At 36.6% G+C, this 27999-nt stretch overlaps 2 protein-coding genes across 2 annotated transcripts; one reads left to right on the forward strand and one right to left on the reverse strand.

Annotated features, from left to right (window-relative positions):
* Nucleotides 1–27905, reverse strand: LOC574799 (lysine-specific demethylase 2B). Its single transcript, XM_775197.5, has 17 exons — nt 27727–27905; nt 19412–19550; nt 19021–19099; nt 18490–18536; nt 17804–17976; nt 16924–17030; nt 16298–16391; nt 15528–15681; nt 14544–14659; nt 13174–13752; nt 12625–12711; nt 11445–11663; nt 10471–10728; nt 9548–9601; nt 8683–8745; nt 2541–3498; nt 1–1933 (listed from the first exon to the last, which is right to left on the reverse strand). The coding sequence occupies exons 1-17, from the start codon at nt 27757–27759 to the stop codon at nt 1737–1739; spliced, it is 3357 nt and encodes a 1118-aa protein (XP_780290.4). The 5' UTR covers nt 27760–27905; the 3' UTR covers nt 1–1736.
* Nucleotides 20886–25875, forward strand: LOC756111. Its single transcript, XM_001193524.4, has 2 exons — nt 20886–21224; nt 23156–25875. The coding sequence occupies exon 2, from the start codon at nt 23176–23178 to the stop codon at nt 23989–23991; it is 816 nt and encodes a 271-aa protein (XP_001193524.3). The 5' UTR covers nt 20886–21224; nt 23156–23175; the 3' UTR covers nt 23992–25875.
* Nucleotides 27906–27999: the final 94 nt, after the last annotated feature.

Below are 27999 nucleotides of genomic sequence, written 5' to 3' on the forward strand. Positions count from 1 at the left end.
TTTGATCTTAGCTTAGACTGGCTTGATATCACTTTATTTACAATCAATGGACATACAATGTACCATACACACACTTGCATTGCTTAAGTATAAAAAACAAATATACAAACCTCAAGAAAACTCAACATAAAAGCAGAACCGATCGATTGCCATACTCTTAAAATGTACACTAGCTGAACTAATCAAGCTTGCTCATATCTTAATGCATCCCAACGGAAAAGGAGAATATCCAAAAAGTTAATCTTCGGAAATGATACTGTTTGAAAACTGAGTGACACAGAAAGGGATAAAAGATTTATTTCTTCTACCCCTATAAGATGATATGGATACCAGAAAACAAATCTTCTTGTAAATGGGAGTTTCTACAAATGCTATCAAACTGTATAATGTAAATTTTCTAAAGGTAATGCTTAGTAATAATAAGTAAAATGGAAAAGGATTTAAAAAAAACAGATTTCCTGAAATCTAACATTTTTAAATACACATATCTAGGGCACAACACAAACAAAAACTTCTGCTCTCAAATGCCTGTATTTCTGATAGATCCAAATTCTTTTTTTTCATAAGTGCATTTCACACAACAGAAATAATATTCATTTCTTTTGACAAAATCTTGTGACATGGGCTTGTTCAATGAGGTCAGTATTTACACATACATGTAGCATTGTTACGTGACACTTGTTGACTTTCAAGTCCTCATTTCAATTTTGTTTACCTTTTCATTTGACTTTTTTCAGACAATGTTTGAAATGTCTTGCAATACCGACTTTAAAACTATATAAATTACTTACAGAAGAGATTTTTTGTCACTTAAAAACAGCTTATAGTTGTATCTTCAGACTTCAGAGGTAATTTGTAAAAGTATGAATCAAAATCTACCAATCCTCACAAAATATATTGCTCTATAGTTAAGGTGTACCACCTTGGTGTCCTATATTCAAGACATGAGCCCTACATATTTCTATAAGAAGATGTTGCACATTTAAATACACTCTAAATTAGTATAAAAGTGACTTGTATTTAAAGTAGACTAGCCGATGCAGCCGTATGCACTTGCATAAAACGAGTCTGCATATTTTCCAAAGCATCATTCACATAGTTGCATGATTTCTTTTCTGGGGGTCTAAAATGAAATAAAACACATATTCTCAGAAAGTAAAGTAACAGTGAAGTTAGATGTAGAGATTGCTAATTAAACTTGATTCACTTTTGATCATTCAAATATTGTCTTAACAAATACACATGGATTGTTAAAGTCCAGTACAACTTGTCTGGACCTTTAATCAAAATCGTACAATCTGCTTGTGCATTGGAAGCTAAAACAATTAACAAAATGTGTAACTTGTATATATCTTATAATTCAAAGTAACAGATCATATTGATCAACAAATTTCGTTAAAATAAGAAACGTTTCACAAGTTTTACATCGCCAAAATGAACACTGGAAATGTATTAATATAAAACACAAAGTTTGATGGGGGGGGGGGGGGGGAAGAAGGGCAGGGAAATATTTTCTACCCCCCCCCCCCCCCCCCCCAATGTACAATTAGTGATCAGTTTGAGTTACGTGTAGCTTCTTTACTGTACAGTTGCTTTAGATTGACACCCAAGACTGCAATACTGTTAGGAGAATATGTATATACATGTACATTGTATGTGTGAGAAAGGTCTACTGTGTCAGTCCATTGTTTCTTCCTTCACTCAACAGAAACAGGTTAAGAGTTAATCTGATCAAATCAGGGCCTTCTTGGTCTACACACTCTGCTCGGCTTGCTTGTCACCATCTCAACGCCTTTCTGTTCGGTGAATTTCAGGCAAGCTTCTTGAGCCAGGTTTGGGCAAGAATGGATGATGAGTTTTGTGAGAGTGGGACAGGACTCCAGCTGACTGAAGACAGAGAGTGTCATCTTCCTGCAACCGGCAATGTTCAGCTCTGTAATTAAATAAAAAAAGACATGAAAATCATGGATTTTATTTCGTTCAATCATGTTATACTTTGCAATGGATCCTTGGGAGAAGTCCGCTATAATGGTTCTCATAAAGCAGAAAATGATAGAAAAGGATTGGAGCAAATTTGACACAAGTCTGAGAAAGGATAAGAACAAAAAGTTTTAATTACTAGTTGTAATCTATCAAACACTTATTTATAGCAACTATTTGTTTTTCCTTGCTAATAGCTTCCAATTTCTTTTGCACTAAAACAATCTTAATTTTTCTCCACAGAAAATATTTCATCAGAATTCTACCCTGAAAAAGGGAAAGATAAATGATGATCAAATGAACTGTAAATTTAGTCTCAGAAGTAAACTACTACATGTAAATTATTTTGAAGTTGTCATTCAATCTGGCAAATACTAATAGATCTATGAGTTATGAAATTGTAAAGATGCTTATCTATGTCTACCAAAGGTCCTTATTTTCATGAATTCAATTTCCACAAATAATGTTCAGTTTAGATGTCAACATATTTAGCAGTTACAAATATAAAGTTACTAATTATGTAATATTTCAAATACTTTAAGATAAAAAGCCATTTGTACCTTTGAGAGTCATTCTGACTGGAGACTTCTCATCAAGGAGAATCCTGATGCTAGCATCAGTCAGGTTACCACAGAAACTTATGTCCAGGTGAGCAAGGAGTGGAGCAAACTGAACGATCGAAGACATGGTCGCATCCGTAATGTCCGCTCCTAACAAGCACAGCCTTTCCAGGTTTGAGAGACGAGACCGTTCATCAAAATAGCCTGGTCTGTGGTCCATGGGAGATGAGAGTAGAGACAGGAGGGAGGAGTCGTTGAGGCCGCTCACCCACTGCAGATCAAGAGATGTAAAGAAGGGACAGACTACAGAGGCCAGGCTGTACACAACAGGCCAAGTTGAACCGCCGAGGCCGAGGTCCTTGAGGTTCGGCAGACGTGGGAGGAGCCAGGAGAGTTGCTTGGCGCTGATGTTTGTCCAGGAGAGGTTGAGCGAAAGCGGCTGACGCCGGACGATCCCGCAGAGTGCCAACTTGGAGATGGGAGTCTTATAGCTGATGCGTTTCCAGAGTGAAGGATGGATGCACCATCTGTTCCAGGTCTTACAGACAGCCATACACTCGTTGAGAGCACGCTTGTCAAGGAACTGGAAGATCATCATCCAGTCATCTCGATGGATGGGATGCTTGGTGTCATCCGCCATCAGAACAAATGCAGGCGGTGGATTGGCAGGAGCGGGTCGGACGACAAATTTTGGAGCAGCACAGGCCGGGATCTTCTCCATGATGATTGGCTTCGGTTCCACCTGGGCTTGAAGCTTTGGTGGCCGTCCAAGGCGTCTCTTCTTCTGCTGCAAAGGGTGCCTCTTCAGCATTGCTCTCCCCTTCTTGAGCGATGACTGCATGTGATACTTAGCCTGACGTACCTTCTGCTTGGCCAGCTTCTGGTTGTTGCCTTTCCGTTGCCTCAGTCGTGTCCGGAGTGTTCCTTGGTAGGTGGATGTTGAAGCCATGGTAGGTCCCTGAGGAAGATGGAACCACAGGGAAGGCCAATGTCAGTTCTTTCAACAGTTTGCACATTTAACTTCACTTGACAGCACAAGCAGGCATAACAAAACATCAACAAACATCTTCTTTCTTTTGCTTCGTTACAGTTGAAGTTCTCTACCACCACCACCACCACTAGTTAATTTTTTTTAAATTGACAAAAGTCCTCAATGTCTCTGATGATAACAGTCACCAAGGTCTCCTCTAATCACTCTTCGTGTTCCGTCTTTCTGAATAGCTTCATCTTGTTGTATCTCCCTTCTAAGTACTCTAGGTGAAAAGCTTATTTTGCCGAAAATGCTGTTTCTTCTCTCATTTAATCTTTTGCAGGAATATTTTGCAAAAAGTTCCCAACTACGATGAGAAAGCACAGAAACACTTCTGACAGCTAGCTTGACTACAGGAGATGACCAAGCTTACTAAGGCTAAGGCTTATATCACAGATTGTACAGATGAATCTATTTGATGAATATATTCAGTGCTTGATAACAAGCTTCTCTGTCCCATGTTAAGTAAATTCATCTATCTTGCAGAGTGTCAATCCTTTAGCACCTTACTGTAAAATAAGAAACTAATGTGATATGTATCCGAGAGCGAATTTCACTGGAAGAAACTCTCCCAAATTGCGAAAATGTTGTGTTTGTCAGTTGTGCATGATTCATTGCTTTTGCAGCATGAAACTTCTATGAATCTGAACAATTTCGAGAATGGTACCAGTAATTGGAGGTGCTTATGGGTTAAATCCAATCTCATATGCTGAAAGTCCGACTGGCGTTAACTAATATGAGTTAAAAATTTCTCTGGCTTTCAGCAAAAAATATATCTTTGGATTAATAGGAAGCAAATATTAGTACATTTCCTCCAAAAAAAATACACATACCAAATCAATTTCGGTGCAATGTACAGAAAATTTTAATTCCAAAAAGTCAGGAAAGGAAAACATTTCAAATTCAACATGAGCATAAGATGCAATAATACAAGAAACCCTTTCATCACTAATTTGATTTCATCGACATATAGCGCTTTTTCTCACAAATATGTTGACCATTTAAATGAATCGGAGGCTTGTGTGTTTCAAATTGGCATAACAGAACTGGTGCTTCTTTACAACATGTTTCCATTATTTAATGCTTTGCATAGAATCTTATGTACATAAACTGAATTTCCAAAGCCAATCTTCCAACTGGTAATAAGGGAGCTTAGCAAAATGAAGGGGAATGAAGAACGGTGGCTTTTAAACAAAGGAACACATCTAGAAAATCAAAAGAAATTATTTCCACATATCTGGGCTCTCCTTAATCAGGGAAGATAAACACCAGTGTATAACAAAAACTTCTGGTGCATGCTTGGCTCCAGACATTGAGGAAGACTTGAGAGGGGGGGGGGGCACCGGTCTTAAAAGATGGATAAAATTTTAATTAACAAGGCCATCGAGTAGGGTAAGATGTGGAACAGGTGTATTTGTTCTCCTCTTTATTCTGTCGTTTGATTAGACGAAAGGAACACACCCCCCCCCCCCCCCAGGTACATGTAGTCACAGCACTACATGCCCCATTTAGCTAGCTCCCGAAGAGGTGAAAAACGACTCTTAATCGACCAGATTTGATCTTTTGTTCAAAAGGTGCTGTTCAACATGCCGCATTCTGTTGATGAGCAACCTATACAGTACTTCGGTACAAAATGTGATACATCTTTATATACCAGTAATCACCTTTGCTTTGACAAAGTGAAAAGCATTTTAACAAATCCATTGACAACGCTCAATAATTCATCCTCAGCTAAATAAAATTGATTCTTTCTCAGCTCGTTTATACCCTAGTTGTAAAATGGAGAAAAAGAAATAAAAAACAATTATAAACATAGAGAACACACAGAACAATTGGTGTAAATGTATACCTCCTGCCATGTGCATAAGTTACCAAAAGTCATGGATGTAACTGAACATTAAAAACTGAGATTATATCTCATGCTCACCACACTACGTGGGATACAAGAACATATCTGATAATTTCTACATGCGAGCATATACATGTATAGCACCATGGCTTCAGCATTAGATATCCACAATGCTAATGCTCTCTAACAACCCATAGGTCAAAGGGCAAAATTGGTGCTCTTTGACCTGAAACTTGTGTGAAAGCCAAGTACTGCAAAACAGAGGAATGTGATTGTGAAAAATTGAAGAAAAAAGTGTCCTTCTGCAATTAATGGTGATACTGTGGCACAATTATTGAATAAAACTATTAACAAAAATGTAAAACAAAACTTCAAGAAATTTAAAAATAATGATAAATTTTGAAATATGCAATGATTATAAAAAAGTGATGTGAAAGAATCATTTAGTGGCTCAAATCTAGGTGGCTTCCCATTCCATACTGCACTGATCAAGGTTCAAACTAATAGTTCAGATCACCAAGGCCTATATTTTCATCATGAATCTTTTAGATACCTGGTAATTTTGTATCAGGAAAAATAAATATTTAAAAAAAATGCTCTCTTTTATATCTTAACAATCTTTTCATGAATAGCTGTATGATTCAAAATCAAATGACTAGCCTAAAGCCTGTCATATATTACAAATTATTCATATGATCAATTTCATTGAGCATTTTTACTAACAAAAATAAGCAGCAAATCATAGCACATGTATTTACCACTATAATTGCTGAATGTCAAATTTAGTAACAAATCAAAAGGAAGCATTGCCCTTAGGTTTTCTTGTCTCAAAGACACAATTAAAAGGTCATCTATTGGGGAAAACGTTTTCACATGTTTAGATGCTCATAAAAACTCTTTGAGCAAAAAAATTTAACTTAAAATTTTCTTCCCTGTTGATACTAAAAATGTCATCAAACCAAATAGATAACACAACTACATTTCGCAAATAACACAATTTCTCAATTCATGCATTAGAATGAATGCAGCGTGCTATTTGCATACTCCTCTGAACTTTGTAAACCTGAGCAATATAAAATTAAAACTATACCGATACCCATGTTCGATAATTAAGTCTCCCTCTTTCTTTATATTTACGTGTAAATCTAATTCATATATCTTATATCATTATTTATCTTTAACATTATTACATGTTGGAAAACAACTCAAACCAATTATATATATTTTTAACATTGTATGTTTGGCAGTTATAGCTGGACAGATAACACTTATTCTGTAAACATTAATTAAGTAGAAAGAGGAACACTGGCAACACCTGACATTTGCATTCAATAGGTCAGCTGCACTGCCAGGTTGTAGAATGGATGGAAAATAGATTTTCCTTAAGTCAAAATAAGAAATAGCATGTCTTAGCATAGATGTAATATCAACTGGCATTGAGGGGGGCATCACAATGTGTTCTGCTAATATTCAAGCAGAAAAAATGCTGTTTAATCAGCAAAAATATCAGAAAAACATTCTGAAGTAGAAAACTAAAAATTTTACAAAATTGTTTTAAAAGATCTAGCTCCCTGGAGCTCAAACAAACAAATATTGTACCCAATATCATTTTACATGAATCTTCATTGGGCACCACATGAAAGAATTTCTGTCTTGCCTTTTCATAAAATGAAAATAAATAAATATTGTCATCTCCTACTTATTTAAATGCCTCTTTTGATCAAAACTGTGATAAATTGATTCAAGATATGAAAGAAATTTTACCAACTGGCTTTCTATTAAAATCACTTTTGGATTATAACTGTACATATATTAGCAAAACAATGCCCATTTTGGTTGATTCGTATCCTTTGCCCTTTATAATCACAGCAAATATTTAATGCTGTTAGTACCAGAAAATTGCTGTATCTGAAAGGGAAACAATACTCTGTTTCAAAACAAATACTTCACATTATAAACATAACCCATCTTATCATGTGCATTCTATATATATCTGACAGTAGCTTTGTACAATATACTGAATGATGACAAATAGTGGAAGAAAGGTGCTGCAATCTGAATACTGCATTGAAAACAGAACTTCTTACAAATTAAAACCCCACTGCACTACTTTTAGCTACTTGCCCCCTCTAAATAGCAAACAATGCCTAATCGGTGACCATTTATCCCCCATGATCCCCTTTTTTGTATGTTAATTGAGAGCTGATTAGATGAGATAACCCCCTGTCAGTGACCTTGCAGGGAGGTCTAATCCCTCCTGGCCAAACTAGTGCAGTGGGGCTTTAAGTAAACAAAGTTGCCTGGTTTTGCAAGCTGCTTGTACATATGTACATGTAGGTGCAATAGGACAGGGTGGTTTCTAGGCCAAACACTGAGGCCTTCAATACCTCAAGATGAAAATAATTCCTATTTACAATTTATCTCGGCTTCCATTAAATTGATGAAAACGCTTTTCTGTTCTCCATATGTACTAAGCCTGAAGGTGTGTATTCACAAACTTTGATTGTACAAAGCATTTGCAGTTCAATTCGTAAGCCAAACATCAAAGATATTTTACTCAATTACTTAAGTAACTGTACAACAATACAAGCGAATGTCACTCATCAATGATAAGCGACCCATCGGCTCAAAACCAAGAACAAAATGCCAAAATCTTTTTATGAAATTATGAACTGTAGATCCTAAGTTTTCCATGAAATTCCTCCTGTAGAATCTATCACAAAGAGTAAGCAAGACAAATTCCTCGTCGTCTAAAGACCATGGAAGGAGTAGAGCAAATGGTGAAATTCAAGTTTGGTAGAGTAGATTCTCAGCAGAAATGAATATTAAGATGAAATGGTGTATCAATTTCAACCAGAAAGTTTTGCAACATGGTTCTTTTGCTCATTGTAAAAATTGGCCATTTTGCAGCAATACACTTCACAAACTCAATGTTGTGTTTCATTTACTTTGCACAGCATACAAATTCTGGGTATTTGGACCACACACAACATTAGAAGAAGTGATGCATGCATTTTTGAGTTTCTATTGGAACAGAATTTCATCTGCATCAAAATTATCTGATTTAAAAAACAGTAATATTCATTTTTGTTTTTTGTTTTGGTCTGTCCAGTGATATTTCTTCCCACAAAGAACGAAAGTGAGTTCAGAATTATGCTTTATATGAAGTTCATCAGCATACAAAATATTACACAAAGTCACACACACACACACAAAACATAATTTGTTTTAAAGTTTTATCTCAGATACTGCATATCAAGTACCTTTCCTGCATGGCTCCCTCTCTTTCCAACTGTGCCAGCCTCATGCGTCCTCACATCACTTTCCTGTAGACAACACAAGAAAAGAAAAAATGTTAAAATTAAAAATTCTATTCAATTTAGTTCCGATTCCAATTCCACTTCCAATTCCAAAACTACATTCCAATTCCAATTTCAATCCCGATTCCAATTCCACTTCCAACTCCTAAACCAATTCCAATACCATTACCAATCCTATTTCCCATTCCACTTCCAATTCCAAAACTTATTCCAAAACTAATTCCAATTCCAAAACTAAATTCCAATTCCAACCCCGATTCCCATTACAATCCCAATTCCACTTCAAACTTGAAACCGATTGCAATACCAATTTGAAATCCCACTTCCAATTCAAAATCCTATTCCTATTTGTTTCATTTTATTTCATGATTTACTGGCCATGCACAAGAATATACATACTATTTGGCATCAAAATCATATATCTAAAATGAACCAATTGCTAAATATAGACTTTTTGCTTAAATATTGATCATAAACATACTGCTTCCCCCCCCCCCCCTTCCAAAAAACAACAATAACAATCAAAAGGTATTTGGTTAACAATTAGAGAGTAACATGAAAATTTGTAGTAAGGTCCACATGGTCTCCCAGTAAAGTTCTTTGGGTGCTGAATTTGTATGCAATTACATTAGCTACTCTGCCTTTATTTCAAGGTGCAAAAATCTTGAAAAACGTATCATTCTTTACAGAGGCTATATAATTAAAAGATGTTATTTTGAATATTGGACACTAATAAAGGTTAAATAAAGGGTAAAACATTTTGGGGTGATGGCTGATAATATAATTTCATGTTTTTGATAATACTCACAGCTTTTCTCTTTCTGCCTCTTGAAGATACTGCTTTCTCTGAACTACTATCAGACTAAAAGAAATGATAAACACACATATAAAGAATATTTTAATATGTGACTATGTAACATTTTAACATTTTATCATTTTGGGTTTTGAAATAAAATAATGAATAAAAAAGAATTGAGCGAGGTTTGAGGGAACACCATGTATTCATTTCAACAGGATTAGTTGGCCCTGAGAAGGGCCCTCTCGTGCTCTATCTTGACGTATTAATAGGTTGTACCCTTCACCTTCAGGATTAAGAAAAAGAAAACAAAAATGAAAGTTCATGTTCAATCAGATTATCAAGATTTCTATTCATACTGCAGTAAGAATATAAGTTATATTCTTACTGCAGTATGAATAGAATTTGGTTTTGGCCGAAAATAAATGACAAAAGTGGAAAATCAGAAAAAGAAAAAGAAAAATAAAGCGGAAATTTTCCGCCAAAAGCCGAAAGGATGGGAGGTCTGTATAACCCTTGAGTCACAGATATCTTCATAACCAATGGAAACAATTCAAAGAAATTCAATGAAATCATCACATCCCATATAATCTTGTTTCACATCTCATCTTGATGATCTTTAAAACGTTCAAATCAATAATCTCCCTTAAACAATACTTACATTCTGATTACCTTCCTTGCTCTTCTTAAAAAAAAGTATGAAAATAAGGTATTGCCCTTAACCTGACCTCAGAATATGATAACATTTCAAGCATTAGCAGAATGCTCCCCAGGGAGTGGAGAATGTGCACACATTGTGTGCGGGTAAGCCTGAATCAGATGACCAGGGTAATAATATATCTGTAAAGCGCTTAGACACATCGTTGTATCGATGTATTGGGCGCTATATAAAAGCGGAATATTATTATTTTGTTATTTTTCAGGTTATACCCTACCTCATCGCCATCGTCATCCTCCTCCTCTTCATCTTCCTCCTCATCGTCCTCATCATCGACCTCCATACACTTGGGGCACTCCCAGCTGTTCGTCAGGTCCTCATTCATGATCCCCTCAGCTTGAAAGCCCTGCTCCTTGAGACACGCAGGATGGGTGATGTCATGGCAGACATGACACTCAAAGAGAGTGGTGTTCCCTTCTGAATCAGTGTCTTCTAGCTTGCACACTGAGCAGCTAGATTTGCCTGGTAGGATGGGCTAATTGTGAGAAAGGGTAACATTCAGGGTAAGAGAATTTGACAAACATGAAACATTCATGTAGCATCTGAAATAAGGGGATTAGCATACAACCATGGCATAATGATAGATGTGACTTGTGACACTCACAAAATGTAAATATCTGTGTGTTTTTAATTGGGTTTTTACAGACGTGTATCAATCAGATATGATTATTTACGTCTGGGGACCAACCTTTAACGTCACCATCCGAAAGAAGTGACTCAGTTTCGAACCTGCGTCCTTGGCTGAATCAGTGACGTGGTCATTGGTTAAATCATGGGGATCTTAATAGTTGCAATCACAAAGGGAAGTAACTATTTGAAGTTCCATAAAATGAATGACCAATCAACTAGCTAGGGTTTAAACCAAAAGAAACATTCCGGGTTTGATTACGATATATTTTAATGTCCACCTTTAATTACTTAGAATTAGATGATGAGAAGAAGCAAAGTTGAGAATAAGAAACATAAGAAGAAAAATATGAAAAAAGAGGCAGAAAGACGAGAGTAGAAATATTGGAACACTGAACTTTCTGGTCTGACAACAAATGATACGATTTTAAACAAATGTTATTCTATTTCTGGAGTAGTGATCGCCCTGGTATAAGTAAATTGTTTATTTGGAATTAAGGACTTTCAGAATAATGAAGCTCTAAATAACAAGATTGCTCCGTGAAAGAAATGAATTATATTTACTGTTAAGCATTGTCTCATGATGCATGATTGTTTCATTTTGCCCGGGCCTCCATATTTCTTCATGTCGATGCAGAAGTTACACTCCCCACAATCTGCCCTGGTGCAGTTGGCACACTGCTTGCAGCGCGTGCGTCGCTTGCGATTCATCGTCAGCGCCTTGTTCTTCTTTTGCTTCTTCACCCGTTTCTTGGAGGGAGCTGGCCTGAGTATGACAGGAGGCTAAATGAAAGAAGAAGAATGTATCAGATTAAAAGTAGCTCACTTTGTCCCCCATAGTCCGTACACCCTTCTTGACAAACAGACAATATTAAAGCAATTACAGTTGTAAGAGAGAAGGTTAGTTCTGGTAAAAGTGAACAATCATTTGTGACCTATCTCTTTTTTTTAATGTTAGTCAGAGAGATTATCAAAGCGGAAATTTCACCTGAAAAGGATTGCTCTTCAGATGCCTTGATATTCAAATTATAATGAGATACAGCTGAAAAGTTTAGACGAAACTTCCCTGCAATATGTCTGTGTAGTCCCATATACCGGTACACAGTTCTATGAGCAATGCACATGGCTTCCACCAAGAATAAGTCAATTTCTTTTCGCTTTCATGATTCCCAAACCCCATACATTCTAATGTACTACATACTCAACCTTTTCCGATTGCTTCCAGATGGTTTGTTTCAAGATATAATCACTTGACCATATTACAACTTGATGTTTACATCAATCTGCTTTGAAGGCCATCTTTTCAGAACACCATCTGTCACTAAGACCACATTTCAACATATAATTCCCTCGAATAGATGTTGTTTTCATCGAGTTCAACATGGGTAGGAATATATGAACATTAAAAAAAAACCTTTTTTTTTTATATTTGTTTAACTTTTAAAGCTATACTTTGGCAAGGGCATGGACTAGTGTTATATTCCCAGTTGGGCAAGTCCAAGATGTTACCAAGTATTCTTAAATTGAAGGGTGGAATCGTGAACATAGATTGACATTGAAATATATCATTTTATTTTTATGTCTTGTCTGATTCAAGCTCTAGTATGGCTATATCAGCTTGTTACAGTTGTCAGATATACTGACTTCATTGTTAGATGTGGCTAGTATTAAACATATATGGGACAAAAATAGCTTGGACTTGTCCAAATGCTCTTCATGGCATGATTTTGTTTCTGTACTATACCTTAGGAGGAGGATCTGGCCATTTAACGATTGGTACTCCTGTTACTCCTACGGCTGGGTCATCTTCCTGATGCAGCTCAAGCATCTCCTAAACAATCAAACAAAATAATAATAATTTAGCGTACAGCCCGGTACCACACCATTTCCGGACATTGTAAAATGACTGGGAAAATAATATCAGTATGGAAAACTTCACTTAGCTGTTAGAAAAAAGAAGATCAGTGTAGTGACAGCAAAAGCTTTCGACCTTCGGATCCACACATAGCCATATCATGATGTCAAAAAAATACTGGACAACTTGTAAACAAGAATTAACTGAAGGTCTGCCAGCCTACACTGCTGTATCGTCTCTACCGGTGCATCAGCTTTTTTTTTTTTTTTTTCCTTCAATATTTCCCTTCAGCATTTTTTGTTTGTTTGTTTGTTTGTTTGTCCTTATATATAAAATATGGAATATTATCTTGATAAAGTATGTTATTCCAGAGACAAAAGAAAAATAATGCTTTATTTAATACACTGACACATCATTAAATTGTGTAATAGAGCTCACCCTTGCATCTTCTAAGAGTTTATCTGGATTGTCGATGAGTTCAGGCACACTGCGTTTACTCCTTGGTAGACTCTCCAGGAACTCCACCAGGTTGATCAGACCTTCCATCTCAGCCCAAGACAGGTGGATGGGCTTCTTAACTCCGCCCATCGATGACGTCGACGCAAAGTCCCCTCCTCCTCCTCCGGCTGGCTCAGGTTTCTTCTCAAACGTCTCTTTGGACTCTCCGAACGAGAGATCCTTGTCGTCCGACTCATCCATGTCCATCGTCTGTCCCATCGCCAGGGATTTCAGGATCGCATCCGACATCTCATCTTCGTCCTCCACCTTCACGTTTCTATGGTGAGGGCCAATATCAACATCATCCTCCTCCTCCTCATCCACCTTCACTTCCTGATCTATTCCATTTTCTTGCTTGAGCAGGCTATGTCCATTGTTTGCATGTTCTATTATCGTCTCGTTTGACTGGGATTTACCGGTGTTTCTGACGTGCTGGCGACCGAGGAGGACCTCGACGTACCTTGCGAGGGCGAACCAGTGGATCTCGAAGTAGAAAGGATAGCGGAATTTGTTGGGCACCTGATAGCAAGTAAAGGAGAGAAAGGAGTGAAATTATGCTGCCTCATCTTCAAAAGGTAGAAATTATAATCAAACAGTCTTAGCCATAAAGCATCTTATCAATAATACAAAGTGTAATATCATATTTCATCTCTTTACTTGAAACCTATGGGTGTGTGGCATATTCACTGACATTTAAAACTACTAAATTTGTATGAAATATATACTCTCACCAAACTATTTTACCTCAGCAGGCACTCCTGGAATAGCTAAATGCCCATATTTTAAAAAAAAAACCATTACACTGCCCCCCCCCCCCCCGTGAAAAATTCTAAACCAGAAACCTAAATTGCTCATGGTAAATGTTTACAAAAGGTTCATGCTACAAATTAAATGAATCACAACATACAGGGCCTTTATTGTGGAATGCTCTTCCTCAAGACATTTGTAATAGCAGACCAGTTGCAAAAAGTGTTTAAAAATAGTCTAAAACGTATGTGTTTGATGTGGCATACAATCAATTGTTCTCTTTCATTTTGTTATGTTCCATCACTCTTATACTCCAGTTCTTCTTTTGTGAATAATGCAGATGCTTTTATGTAGTTTCCTCTTTTTTTAATATTGAGCTTTGAACATTCAACTTCAAGTGGATTTGGTGCCTTACTAATCAAATATATTATTAACAACAGTGACCTTTAAGGCATTTGCAAAATGTTCTTGTTTAAGAAATTACCAATGTCTACAATACATGAAGTATCATAATTGTCACAAAAGTTTCTGGTTTTTACATTAAGATAAATATCTGGACTAACCCTTGTTCTGTCTTCAAGCTGCCATACTCCCAGCTGTTTACGTACGTTGAATGTATGCAGGATGTTACCACCAAACACCAGTGAATCTTCAGGTGTATACACCGCATGGATCCAACCTGCCACAAACAAATCAAGAATATTAACACTGAAACTTTGGGTGTACACACCACACAGATCCAGCTTATATATAAATTGATATATTAACACTGAACTTTGGGTGTATACACCGCACGGATCCAACCTTTCACAAACAAATCAAGATATTAACACTGAAACTTTGGGTGTACACACTACACAGATCCAGCTTATTAAACACAAATCGAGATATTAACACTAAACTTTGGGTGTATACCCCATTTGGATCCAGCCTATTATAAACAAATCCTAATATTAACACTGGATTTTCAAGTGGACACAATTTGGATCCAGCCTATTGTAAAGAAAGTAAGATATTAATGCTCTTATTTCACTTAATTTTAATAGGCACTTACATATTTCATATTAATAACTACAGTTTAGGATTGAAATTTGATGGTAGGCCTTAAATACAAGTTGGCTCACATAAAAAAGACCTTCTCTAGATAAATCTCATCTAGTAAAAAAAAAAAACTATTTAGAGGTAATTACTTGACTTTTTCAATGCACATCTGAACATATTTGTTAAAGTTTTTTTTTTAGGCCGCCATCCTAGTCAAGCATCGCTTATGATTGCGGTCTCCTGCACTTTTTCAACAGATAGTTCAGATAATACTTAAAATTTATAATATGTTATAGAAATTTATTAATTAAGTTTCATTATTATATGTACATATGTAAAAAAAAAAAAAAAAAAAAGAAGAATTTTAACATGAAGTAATTATTGTTTGAATATGTTGTATTGTACCTTAGATTTATGTTCTTTGTTATTCAGTTATTTTATTTGGAAAAATGCAGAAATCAAATCAAATCAAATATTAAAATTCAGATAATGGAAGGTGCGGATACCTGTAGGGATCATGAAGGTGTCTCCAGCCTCCAGGCGGATCCTGCCGCACTCCATCACCCGGTCTCCTAGGAAGATATCCCCTTGTTTCCCAGACAGCACCCAGGTCTCGTACGTATCCAGGTTCTCCTCGGTCGGGGGGATCAACCAAAACACCTGGGTGGTAGATAGAGAGGAAGGGAGGGTGAGAGAGAGTGAGAGAGGGAGAGAGAGGGGGTGAAAGAGAGGGGAGAGAGAAAGAGAGAGGGAGGGGGAGGGAGAAAGAGAGGGAGCAGGAGAGAGAGAGAGAGAAAAATAGAGATAGAGAGGGAGAGAGGGAGAGAGAGAGAGAGAGAGAGAGGGGGAGGGAGAGAAAGAGAAAGAGAGAGGGGGAGGGAGAGAAAGAGAAAGAGAGAGAGAGAGAGAGAGGGAGAGTTGGATGTAGACGAATTGTGGAAGGGAGAGAGAGAACATGACCCGATAGAGACAGACAGAGAGAGGAGGGGGCGAGGGAGAGGGGGGATACAAAGGGAAAAGAGAGGAGAATGAAGGTAAGGACAGAAAGACAGACAAACATATGAAAAAGGAAAGACAGAAAGTCATCAACCCTTATTCAAAGACAAGATAAAAAAAGTTATAAGTATCACACAAAAATGGACAATTTGTAGATAAATATGAAATTTCCTTGTTATCATACATAATGGCTCCTACAGTGTTTAATAAAAGAAAGTCCCCAAAGTAACCAGTCTGTACAAACCCTTCAACACTGATAAACGATAAATAAATAACTTACCTTTGATCCTCGGAGTATGTGATACCAGACGGACGTACCTCCAAAGTCAACATGGAAATCTGTGTAGCACCCTTTCACACTCATCAGACAATATCTGTAAATAAAAATTCAATTGAGATTAAATCGTATGAATTGAGATGAGATGGATACTGAGATTTGACAATTTCTTAAAAGAATATGAAGTGAGGATGCAGCTCTCAAACCACTACTTATCATGCTGTCTTATGGCAAGTATTCAGAGTAGGATAATATATGTTCCAAATAAACACAATGTTTAAATGAAAACAACAAAAATAAATGCTCTGGCTACAGTTTTTTGGTTACAAATGCTGAAACTATGCATCTCTTTGTTCACATCAGTTCTTCTTTAAATTTTCTACAGAAACTCCTTTTGTCTGAGATGACTAGAACCCTTTTAGAGGTGCTTTCCAAAGCTATATTGCTTTCCAGTCCCATGTAGGCCCAATGAATATATGTTTCAACAAAAAATAATAACCATATTACAACAATGATTAGCCATTAAAGAATCATACATATCAACCTTAACAAAATCTTTGTAGACGTATTTTTCATGAGAATCAAATAAACTAAAGTTTAAACCTTGAACACAAAATAATCTAGCTTACTTCTGGACCTTGGGATATTTCATCTCTGCCAGGACGTTGGTACTGTCCCTCTGGGTATCTATCAAATGACGAGGCCAAACATTGTTCACCCAGTCAATCTGACGAACCTGAAATATACAAAGTATTGCATTTTAATATGAGAAGCCAATTCCAATGTTTCATTAGAGAGGGAGGAAAAAAAAAACTAATTTGATAAAATGGTACGACTGATTGCTGGATATGCAAGCGCTGTGTATTCGAGCCCTGTTATGGCACTAAAGTCCTTTGAAAAGATATCAAATTATCCTACTTTTGCCAGTTTCTGACCAGTAAATAGGTATATAGCTGACAGGAGAAGAGAAATTCTTCCATGTTATGTATACCAAAATCTGAAGACAGATCTGTAAAAGGAATCTGCCAACTTCTCCAATAGCTCCACAACAATTGCTTTAAGCTTGCTAGTAGAATAGACAAATAGATAGATAGATATATGGTTATTGATAACCCCCCCCCCCCCCCCCAAAAAAAAAAAAAAAAAAAAAACATCATTGCAACAAATCTGAACTGCCATGATTTTAAAGAGATCAAAGCGCAAACAAAAATGGTAATCATTACTGAAAAATATAACAAACAAAAATCAACAAATAATATTTTCTATTTTCTATTAAATACAGGCAGTGTATCATTAGACAAGTATCCAAATGTTGATCCAACAATGGTTCCGGGCTGTATTTTACCAAAGATATATGATTAGGGTATGGGTTACGATAAGATTTAGGTTTGGTTTAGGGTTAGGTTTAGGTATAGTGTTGGGTCCAGGTTGATGTTTGGAATTTCATGAGTATTTTAAAGGGAATGATAACGACAAGAAAGGCAATTAATGAGAAAAATAGACACTTACAACTTTAGGTTGCTGGACAAGATCAGCTAATCGTGTATGACTGAACTCAAGACTGATCACGTTGTAGAGCTCCTTGCGATCTGGGCTTTCGTAATACCTGGCAAACTGAGCCATGGACATCTCAATGCCTTTCTGTGTATTCACATCCATTACGTCCACGACTCGCCGACTCCCTGAAAGACATCAATGTATTGAAGGTTAAGTGTTGTATTTGAGTTTTTGTTTCACTTCTAAATCATAACCTTCTAGGTTTGTTTCCTTGACAACAATTTCAAAATTATTCTTTTCAACTGAAGAACAATATTAAAATGCCTGATAAAATCATGATTTACACATCACTTTATATCACTTTACATGGTGTCAACTAATAATGCTGTAATACTGGTCTTGGTAAAGGAAAATATACCAGTGTTTGTAAAGTGTATTGCTTGTAAATAAAATTAAGTGTTTTTTAAGACCTTGCCAATAAGAGCTTCAGAAAATGAATGAAACATGGTACATATTTCAAGATGCTATACATGATTTGAATCAAAACATCAATTTTGATTAAATACATAAAATATATCATATTCAAGAAAAGAATTTAAAAAGTAATACATTTTAGATGGGGAGATACACATTATACCAGCAAGCATTCAATTTTCCTTTTCTGATCTGGGAATCATTCTCTATCCTCATTAACTCACCCACATATTGTTTGACATCACTAACAGTGAAGCTACTGTCTGGTGTCCTAAAACAAAGAAAGAAAAAAAGGATAGAATTAATCTCTACTGAAATCATTTGCATACAGTAGAGTAAACGTTGAACATGTGGTAATATTCACAGTAAGAATGATTACGTAATATGATAAAATTGTGATGATCACAACAAAGATGATGATGGCAATGATGAAAATGATTAGATAAAGAAGACTTCTTTTGATGTAAGTCCATCCTAGTTTTTGTTATACATGTACTATGGTGGTAACAATGATGTTCATGCCAATATGAAGAAACAAAAGAACAAAAAATTAAAGAACAAATCTTTTTTTCTATGATTATCTTAGATATTGGAAAGGACATGCATTAATAATTGCCTGGAGAAATATTGTATATGACACTGGTTATTTGTTTGGTTAAATAGTGTGCATTTGGATCAACTTTGCATTGCTCAATGAAAGTATTGAATATCTTGGATACTGAATTTAGATTAGTGATGTATATGTATGTACGTACCTGATGTCTAGGTGAGTAGATTCTTTGAAAAGTAGTGGAGTGTCAAAGCCATTTTCTTGAAGCCACTTAAGTGTGAAGTCTGCAGATAAAAAGAAAGACATCTTTGAAATATTTTTCACAGGTATCAAAATAAATTTTAACAAAAACAAACGGTTAATGTTTTGCTGGTATACCGGTAGAAAGAAATAGAGTAGGAGGGGAGACAGGGACTCCTGGGAGGGTGAGCGAAAGGGAGAGGGGAAGGAGATTAGAAATGGAGATGGGAATGGAGAAGGGAAACTCCCAGAGAGATCATCAGAAGATAAAAGAGAAGTAGAAAAGTGGGGACTTGATACCTGCATGAGCAAGCCTTATAAGAGTAAAATCTGTCTCTCATTAGTAGTTAACTTACCTTGGCTGCTCATAGTCTTGACCATAGGGAAGTTGTAACGGTCAGTGGTCAGCTTATCGTCCAGAGTGAATGTTCTCCTCCCTTCAATCTCATCGTCCTGATGCTCTCCTTCGTCATAATGACGACGGACCTTGTGGCGCTATAACCAAATGAAGTGAGAGACATTTTTTCAGTATTTTGAGATAAGTATAGGTACTTTTTCTCCCTCCCCTCGCTCGCTCCCTCTCATTCCCTCCCCTCCTCTCCCTCCCTCCCTCCCTCTAGGGTCTAGGGTTGAATTTTAGAATATGCATGGATGGTAAAAGAGTACATCAAGGCGAATTAGAAACTGTCACTTGTGCAAGGGTTGCACAACTTAAAATTCTTCTGCAATCAGTTTCTCATCTATCATCTTCCGTGTAAATATTGAAAGTGGATGTACAGGCCCGTTGTTCAGAGATATCAAATTCTTGCTCATAGAGCTCTATAGTCCATGTCTTTGCAATTGACCTACGTACACCATTCTGTTGATGTTGGGTTTGTTCATGAAGTGGAATAGCACTGGAACTGGAAGAATCTTTAAATTGCATGAAGCAGCCAACTTTTATAGGAAGTTGCATTTCAATTTTTTCAAGAGATTGAATCTAACCCTAGCTGACTTGATCATGGGAATCACATATCATAGGACGTTCCGATTCATGATAATTGGGTATGAAACCTCTGACTTCCAAAAAGACATCAAGTGCATGTACCAGTATTGAAATCTGCACAATGGTTGGCCAAATCATATTGCTACATTTTTGTTTTTCAATAAGTTCATTGAAATCATGAGTTTCCCTTTTAAATTAAAAACAGCTTATCTGGCTGATAAGCACAGCAGCATGAAAGTGTACATTACAAGGTATACCGTTAACAACTTAATTAATACTTCTTGTAAATTAATTTGAAGCTTTACATGTTTTTCCTATTATAGTGGAGCGGAGTGGTGGAAATATAAGGCCTTAATTTGTTAATACTTTTAGAAGTAAACTCTAATAATAGTCCTAATAATAAATCACATTAAATCTCCAGACAGGTAAATGGGGACAAATCAATTTTTCACACATATACTTAAAAATTACAAAACTTGCTATCGAGGGTATTGAATAATGTAGTTGTTAACTGTAGGTCTGATGCAATGTTGGCTTTATTATACACATGCAGTGCCTATTCTGATGCCAGTGATGGCATTATACCTGTGACCAGGCCAAAGCTAGAGACATTTAAGTAGTTGCTCTTTTCACTGGGCAACCCTACAAAGAAAGGATCCTCTTTCATATTGCTTGCTGTAACAGTTCAATGCCCTGCGCATAAAAGAGGTCAATCCCGTGCTTACAGTACAAAGGGAACCACTCCTCGACTCCCAACCCCACCCCATCTCTCCCTCTATCTCTCTCTCTCTCTCTCTCTCTCTCTTTCTCTCACTGTGCAAGCCTGCAGCTGTGCCATTGTAAAGCCTCCCCACACAGCCAATCAAAGACCAGCAACATGGCCATGCAAACCCCCCATCCTAGAGTAGACCTTTGTCCACCAGACAAACAACACAAGTGCATGTCGCATCTCCAACACAAAGAAAACTCACCCTCATAATCACTGTAAGTACTACTACTAGTACAGCTTTCAACAGCTCTCACTACAGACGATATATACAGTATATACAGCATCACACACATTACAGACTTGGCATTGCTGAAATTTGTGCTTTTTGAAAACTTTCTATATATTTTGCCGATTTCATCACTAATTGATTGTGCTGCATGCTCAGGATAACAGATCATCTACCAGGAAACTACAGGTAGCTATTAATAGAATTATGAATATTGGTGTCAATTTCAGGAATACTCAAATCTGGATGATATGCTATTTTGATAGGCTTTTATACACTCTATATAAATAATTGTATCCTTTGATGTAAGTCTTCTCTTCCTTTTAGTATTTGTAAAATCAAAATAGAATTTCAATTTACATTACGGTATATCTATATTAAATGCAAGCTGTATATATTTCTTTATCTTGTATCCTTTCTCCCACCCACCCCTCTCTCTCTCTCTCTCTCTCTCTCTCTCAGTTTCTCTCTCGCTCCCCCTTTATCTCTCTCTCTCTCTCTCCCTCTCTCTCTCTCTCTCCCTCTCTCTCTCCCTCTCTCTCTCTCCACCTCTTTCTTCCTCCCCCTGTTATTTCTCTCTCCAGAATATGGAAGAATCTAGATATTGTTCCTTTCAAACTTTACTCATCTAGATCCTAAATAATCAAGAGAAAAAAAAGTTGTTACAAATCACCTTGTGTGAATGCTAAATTTGTCAGCATACATACATGTGTGCACGTTCTTACTGGAAATTTGGTATTCTGCATTTTTATTTAAATCAGAAGTGACAAACGTACATTTATTCTAATCTCTATATCAATCACATTTTTATTTTGTTCTTCATTTTGTATCTTTTTCAATTTACCTGGACTTTTCTCCTGTTTTCCTCCTTTTGTTCCTATCTTTATTATTTTTTTTTTGGTGGGGGGGGGGGGGGGGGCAGAGGAATCATCTTCCTGACCTTCCTTCTTTCATGTTTCTATTCTAATTTTGCTTATTTTTGTATTTAAAGATAAAGACCAGTTATGGTCATGCGCTTGCATTGTGAAAGAAACGTTGTGGAATCGATCAGAAAATGGGAGTACGCGACACGTGCGTTATATCTATCAGGTCCAAATAGATGATAAAGTACCAAATATATCAATTAGTAGGCGGTTTCTTGGCAAAATTGGTATGATCACGTATTAGTCAAAACATATTCCTTCACATGATTGGTTATAAGAGCTTTCATATCATTTTTTGAGAGGGTGGCGTTTCCAGAACTGGTCTTTACCTTTAAGCTTAATCTTCCTCTACTACATGTAGTTTTCTCTCATGTAAATTCACCCTATATAAGTTACTAGCAATAATATTATGAATAAAAAAAAAGCAAATTACCACAATGAGTACTTTGATCAGGACAGGGAACTGAATGAAATGCACATACTTTAAAGTATCTTCTTGCTCCAAGCACTAACAAACACAATACTTAATAGGTTCCTTCCACCTAATCCTCATTATCCTTCCTATAAACCTTTTTGCTGTTGTTGAAAACAGAAAAAGTATCCATCGCTTATTTGGAACTTAGAAAAATAGTATTCTAAAGCAGGAATAAAACAGTATCTGTTCTTACTTGTTCCTAAGAAGGAAAGTGCACCCTGAATAATAGAGAGAAAATTTGAGAATTTTTCTTTACATGTACGCTTGAGGAACATATCCTATGATAAAAGGGAATAAAGAATTTTGTTATTTTTTGCAGTTCACACACAAATAAGCAAATTTAACAACCACTCTTGTACACAAAATTAAATAAACAAGATGCTTAGAAGGGGATAGTTCATCGATCATAACTAAATCATAACATTCTTATTTCCTTCATCAGATTTTCCTGAGAGGAACATGGTACACTTCTAAACAAGAACAATTATTATTGATATTTTTGTACACAACAAACAGGAGAGTTATTTATTTCAAAGTTTTGTCATTCTGTTTCCACTGCAATTATTACCAAGGTTGGATTGCCCTTTAAACTATTACTGATAAATATGTTTCTCTCATTTTCAGCTTAATTACAAAATTGACACCAACTTGAAGCCAGGATGGACTTCCTCTTAAAACAGATGAAATTCCCCTCTAAATGTCATTTTTCTTTTGTCTTCCAGATCACATCCCTAAAAAGGAAATGTCCGCTAAGTCTGCTTATCAACGTTGGCATGAATGGAGGTTGCGTGTGGTATCTGACTCCAACCAGCATGAGAGCATCAAGCAAAGACAGCGGGAACAAAAGAGAAAGGAGAGGGCCCACTTCAAGGAGAAAGCTTCCAACACCCAACTAGAGGCCAAGAGGGCAGCAGATAGAGAGAGACAGCGTAGACGAAGGGCGAGGCTCAGAGCTGCCAAAGAGATGGAAGCTGCTACAGGGACCGTTCCTGCAGTTGGTGCATGCAGTAAACCAAGGGTGGTCCCGCAGGTGAACAGTAACAAAGCACATTCAAATTCCAAGTCAAGTCGACCTCCGATGAAGATTAGCGTCACAGGACTCATTTCTGCAAGGAGAGGAAATCGCTTTCCAGATAGATCCACTCCACCTAAAGAACTGCACATCTGGAACAATGTGAATGGACACGTTAACCCACCACTTGGCAGAATGGAAGCCAAAGTGAGTGATGTCTTACAGAAGAGCCCTCTTGTCATGGACACCAAGTTCTTAGGTGATATGTTCATGCCACAAAACAACAACCTGCCATCATTCACACCACATCCTGGACCTCATGCCCAAAAGTTCCCGGAACAAGATCAACCTCTTTGCTTGAAGAAGACTGTACCCAGGCTGACTAAGGTTGTAGACAGAGACTTCAAGAGAACTCTCATAAGTCCTTCAGATCACCTAAAGAAGGCCAATGCTTGCTCACCAAACTCTTGGGATGCTGTCGATCAAAGTAGTAGAAAGAGGTCACGGAAGCAGTTGCTCCCCCTCAAATATGTTGCCTTACACTAGTACCAGAAGTCCAAAACCTCACTTATAAAATATAAACAGTTGCAGACTTGCAGTTGATTCTAATTGATCACAACTCTGTACTAAATACATGTACAGTAGGGGTTTATTCATTATGACCCAAATTCACGAAGAGGGTTAAATTTAACCCATGGTTAAAATCCTCATCTAAATAATCCCATGGTTTAGTATTAGCACAAATTAAGCGTACCTTGCCTTACACGCGTCTAATATTAGACCTCTGACTGTGTCGCGCTTATTTTGCGCTAATTCTTGACCTTGGATTATGTAAATGAGGATTTTATAAACCATGGGATAAATTTAAACCTTCTTTGTGAATTAATTAGGGCCTGTAAGTTTGCAATTGATTGGAGGACTTGTGATCAATCTGGATCAATTGGAACTCTTTAAATCATGAAGTCTTTGAAATGCCTTAGGTTTATCGTTAGGTTATTTAACATTTGCTACAGCCACAATTCTTTTATTGTTCCATGTTTTATTTTGTCAAACATAAAGAATTACGGTTAGAGTTAGGGTTACATTTGGGATTTTGTTTAGGGTAAGACTGGTGTTTGGTTCGGGGTTGAAGTTTTAGAATTCAGTTAGCATCTTTATACATGTACATGTAGGTAATTGTCCACAGAGCAACCAAGCGAACATTGCTGCAGGGTGCCAACGAAGGCTAATGCATATTTGATGTGTAGATACATGTATATGATTTTCAATGTTCTACAACAACAAAAGAGTTTTGTAAGCTCCAAAGTCCAAACATGCTTCTTGATCAAATATTTACTTTTTCAGTTTTTTTAGCCATATTGTAAACAACAACTATTTTCAACATTTAAACCTTTACAAAATTGGTGGGGTATACAGTGAATTTACACTTTTTCACAAACATTTTGCATCCTCAATGTTTGTTATTTACTTGTACTTTTATGTATTCAGTAATGTACCCTGAAATAATGTGTATGACATGGATATCTCATAAATTCTGTTCTTCCTGCAAATAATACAGGTGACTTACTTTGTCCATGTTAATTGGTTAGGTGAATTAAAAGAAATTCTTAAAAATTATTTTCTTATAACTTGTAGGCTCTTACAAAGGAGAGAGCCCCCCCCCCCCCCCCATGTTGCCACTTGAGATATACTGGGGAGAAAGTTGCATTATCAACTAAAATCCTGAAGTTTTTAAGATCACTAGTTAATCAAAATTGGCCCGGCAATAATTCCCTTTGCAATGCTACTCATACATGAATGCATATGGAGTATTGTATAGGCCTCCCGTAAGTTGACTTCTACAATTTTTACATGTATTTTTACAATTTTTACATGAAAAAGAAAAATCATCATAAATAAGATAAAATCATTTTTAAGTGCATGGTAAAAAAAAAATATCACAGGTATTTTCCACTATTAATTTTTTCATTCATTTATGGTCTTATACTGTCACACCAGGAGAATTTGCAAGTGAACTATATTCATGAAGTTTTATGCCAAAAAATGTAAGAATCACAACATGAATATTTGTAAATTTGCGTAAGGTTCTTGCCGCAAAAATGGCTATAGTATAGGCCTATATTTTATAATAATGACTTTGACTTGCGTTTACCTTCTTCCTGCAAAGTCTGCTGGTTATACAGTTACCGTACTTATTTAGGATAATTTAGCGACATGTATGATGTATGATTCTTTGATCACCTTGTTAATAGTAATTAAGTACAGATATCAAGCTACCTGTACATGTACATGTACTGTATGTGCACTATGTCTGGTTTCATTACTTGAAAATGTGTATTTTTTCTTCTAAATGACCTCCTATTTTTCCATGATGTCTAGGATGATGCAAAGTTTGCAGACATCTCATTAAACAATGAAAGTTAATTTCAATTTGGAATGTGTCAATTACTTCTATTTCACTCTGTCTCATACTACGCTTACATCGAAGTACAGATATTTTTGCAACAAAATTGGGATGTCAATCACGCTACAATAGTACACAGTATTATCGGGGTCCTCTAAACATTGCAATTCAGAAAAAGCATACTTCTAGCCAGTTCTGCCTAATGAATTGTAACTTTTAATGCAGATTAATTATATAACAGTGACATGAAAGAGATATTGATTCTTTGTCTCTCATACAAGTTTTAGATACATGCTCAACTCTTACTTTAAACCTCATATTGTACATGCGAATATTCATACATAAAATTTGTAGTAGTACAATACTTTGGTCAAATGTTCAGAATTGCACTGTATAACAATAAGTATTACAGGAATTCAAATTTCATGCGGTGGGGGGGGGGGGGGGTCTTTTAAATTTCTTGTCAGATTTATCTTCCTTTCCAGGGACGTATCCCTCTTCTACTTGTACATTTACTACAAAGGGGAGGAGGAGGAGGAGGAGGAGGAGGAGGAGGAGGAGGAGGAGGGGGAAGTGGAAGGGGCTTTATGTACACCTGTGAATTACCTCAATTCCCCCACAACCCTACAACCCCACATGCAAAATAAATCAAACAATTTAAATCAACAAATCACATTTTTTACTTCTCTTTAAACACAACTGAACGGGGAGGCCCCTCCCCATTAATTTTTAGATTTTTAGACACATACCATGGCATACTGGATGCTCTGATAAACTTGATAAGGTTTGGGATTTCGTTTATTTTGTATCACTTCTATTTTTTATCAGTCAAACTCCCACTGTGTAGACTGTAGGGAATCTGAAAAAAAAATTAAATTGTCCACTCGAGACAGATAATTTCTTTAATATATCTCATTTGCCTAACCTTGCAGCTGAACAGTCTCGTAGTCAAGTTCATAAAATGAAAAGTCAATTATAGGGGGAAAGGTGAATCTATGCGACTTGTGCTAGGTTTATTAATAAGCTCGAACAGGCTTTTGATATTTCACCGATAATCTGATGACAAGTCAAGTGTAAAGAGAAATATTTGAGAGAATTAGACAATTTATTCAAATCTTAGAAATATGATTTAACTCTTTAAAAGGAAGCTTTATGGAGGTGTATGTTAATGTGGGACAAACTACTTCTCAAGTCAAACAAAGAAAGATCGTAGAACGCCAGTTTAGCACATGTTCTTATTTGTAAACATTAGTAGTGACACGTGAGTTTGACCAATGACAATCGAGGATAGAAAGAGGCAACACCTCCTCATGAATATCACCATCAACCCCAAAATCCATCATCTTTGGCCAAATCTTCACCACGATTAATCAATGCAAGGATTTGAAACACCCAGCAACATCATCTCAAACACATTATTTAAATTCTGAGGTACAAAATGATCATCAAAATATGGTAAAAAGTGGGAAAATGTGGCGAAGTGTACCGGAGTTCACCGACATCTTCCACACAAACGCCGTGCTTACGTCATGTTCAACGCGCACCTTCGCGGGCCAGTTCCCGCGAATCCTCGCTGGCCCCTAGTCTGTGCGAGTCGACATTGCAAATTTGTGCAACTTAAAATCTCAGCAAAGAGTGGTTTGCGAATCAATTACTTGCATTTTAGACATCTACATTGTAAGGGATAGATAAAACCTTGCTAATAATGATAAATACAAGACGAAAGACAGCTGTTTGAAAGAATTTTCTTAAAATTTTCAGTTGTCAAAATCGCAATCCTTCGTTCTGCACAGAATAAACGACACAGAGATCTCATGTGCCTTCGACAAAGCGGGGACATTTTTGACGATAAAGATAAAATTCCGTGCTTTACTTACCAACGAGCGACCAGTTTCCGCTTGCGATGTCATATTGATTTCTCACATTCGACAACGGGCTAAAAATATCTTAAGAATCCTAAACCAACATAGTGTTTTTATGTGTGTTTTTCACATTGGTCAAAACCGAATCTTCATGGCGGCCCTGTTTCGTCACGTACGCTTCATTAACATAGATTTGCATATACGAGTCCTAGTCTTTACAACCAGTCGTCTATGTGAATTATTGGACAATCAATATATTTTCCTGATGCAAACAACCATTTTGTCTGA

Source organism: Strongylocentrotus purpuratus, unplaced genomic scaffold (genome assembly GCF_000002235.5).
Source record: "Strongylocentrotus purpuratus isolate Spur 01 unplaced genomic scaffold, Spur_5.0 spur5_scaffold_2, whole genome shotgun sequence".
Classification (NCBI taxonomy): Eukaryota; Metazoa; Echinodermata; class Echinoidea; order Camarodonta; family Strongylocentrotidae; genus Strongylocentrotus; species Strongylocentrotus purpuratus.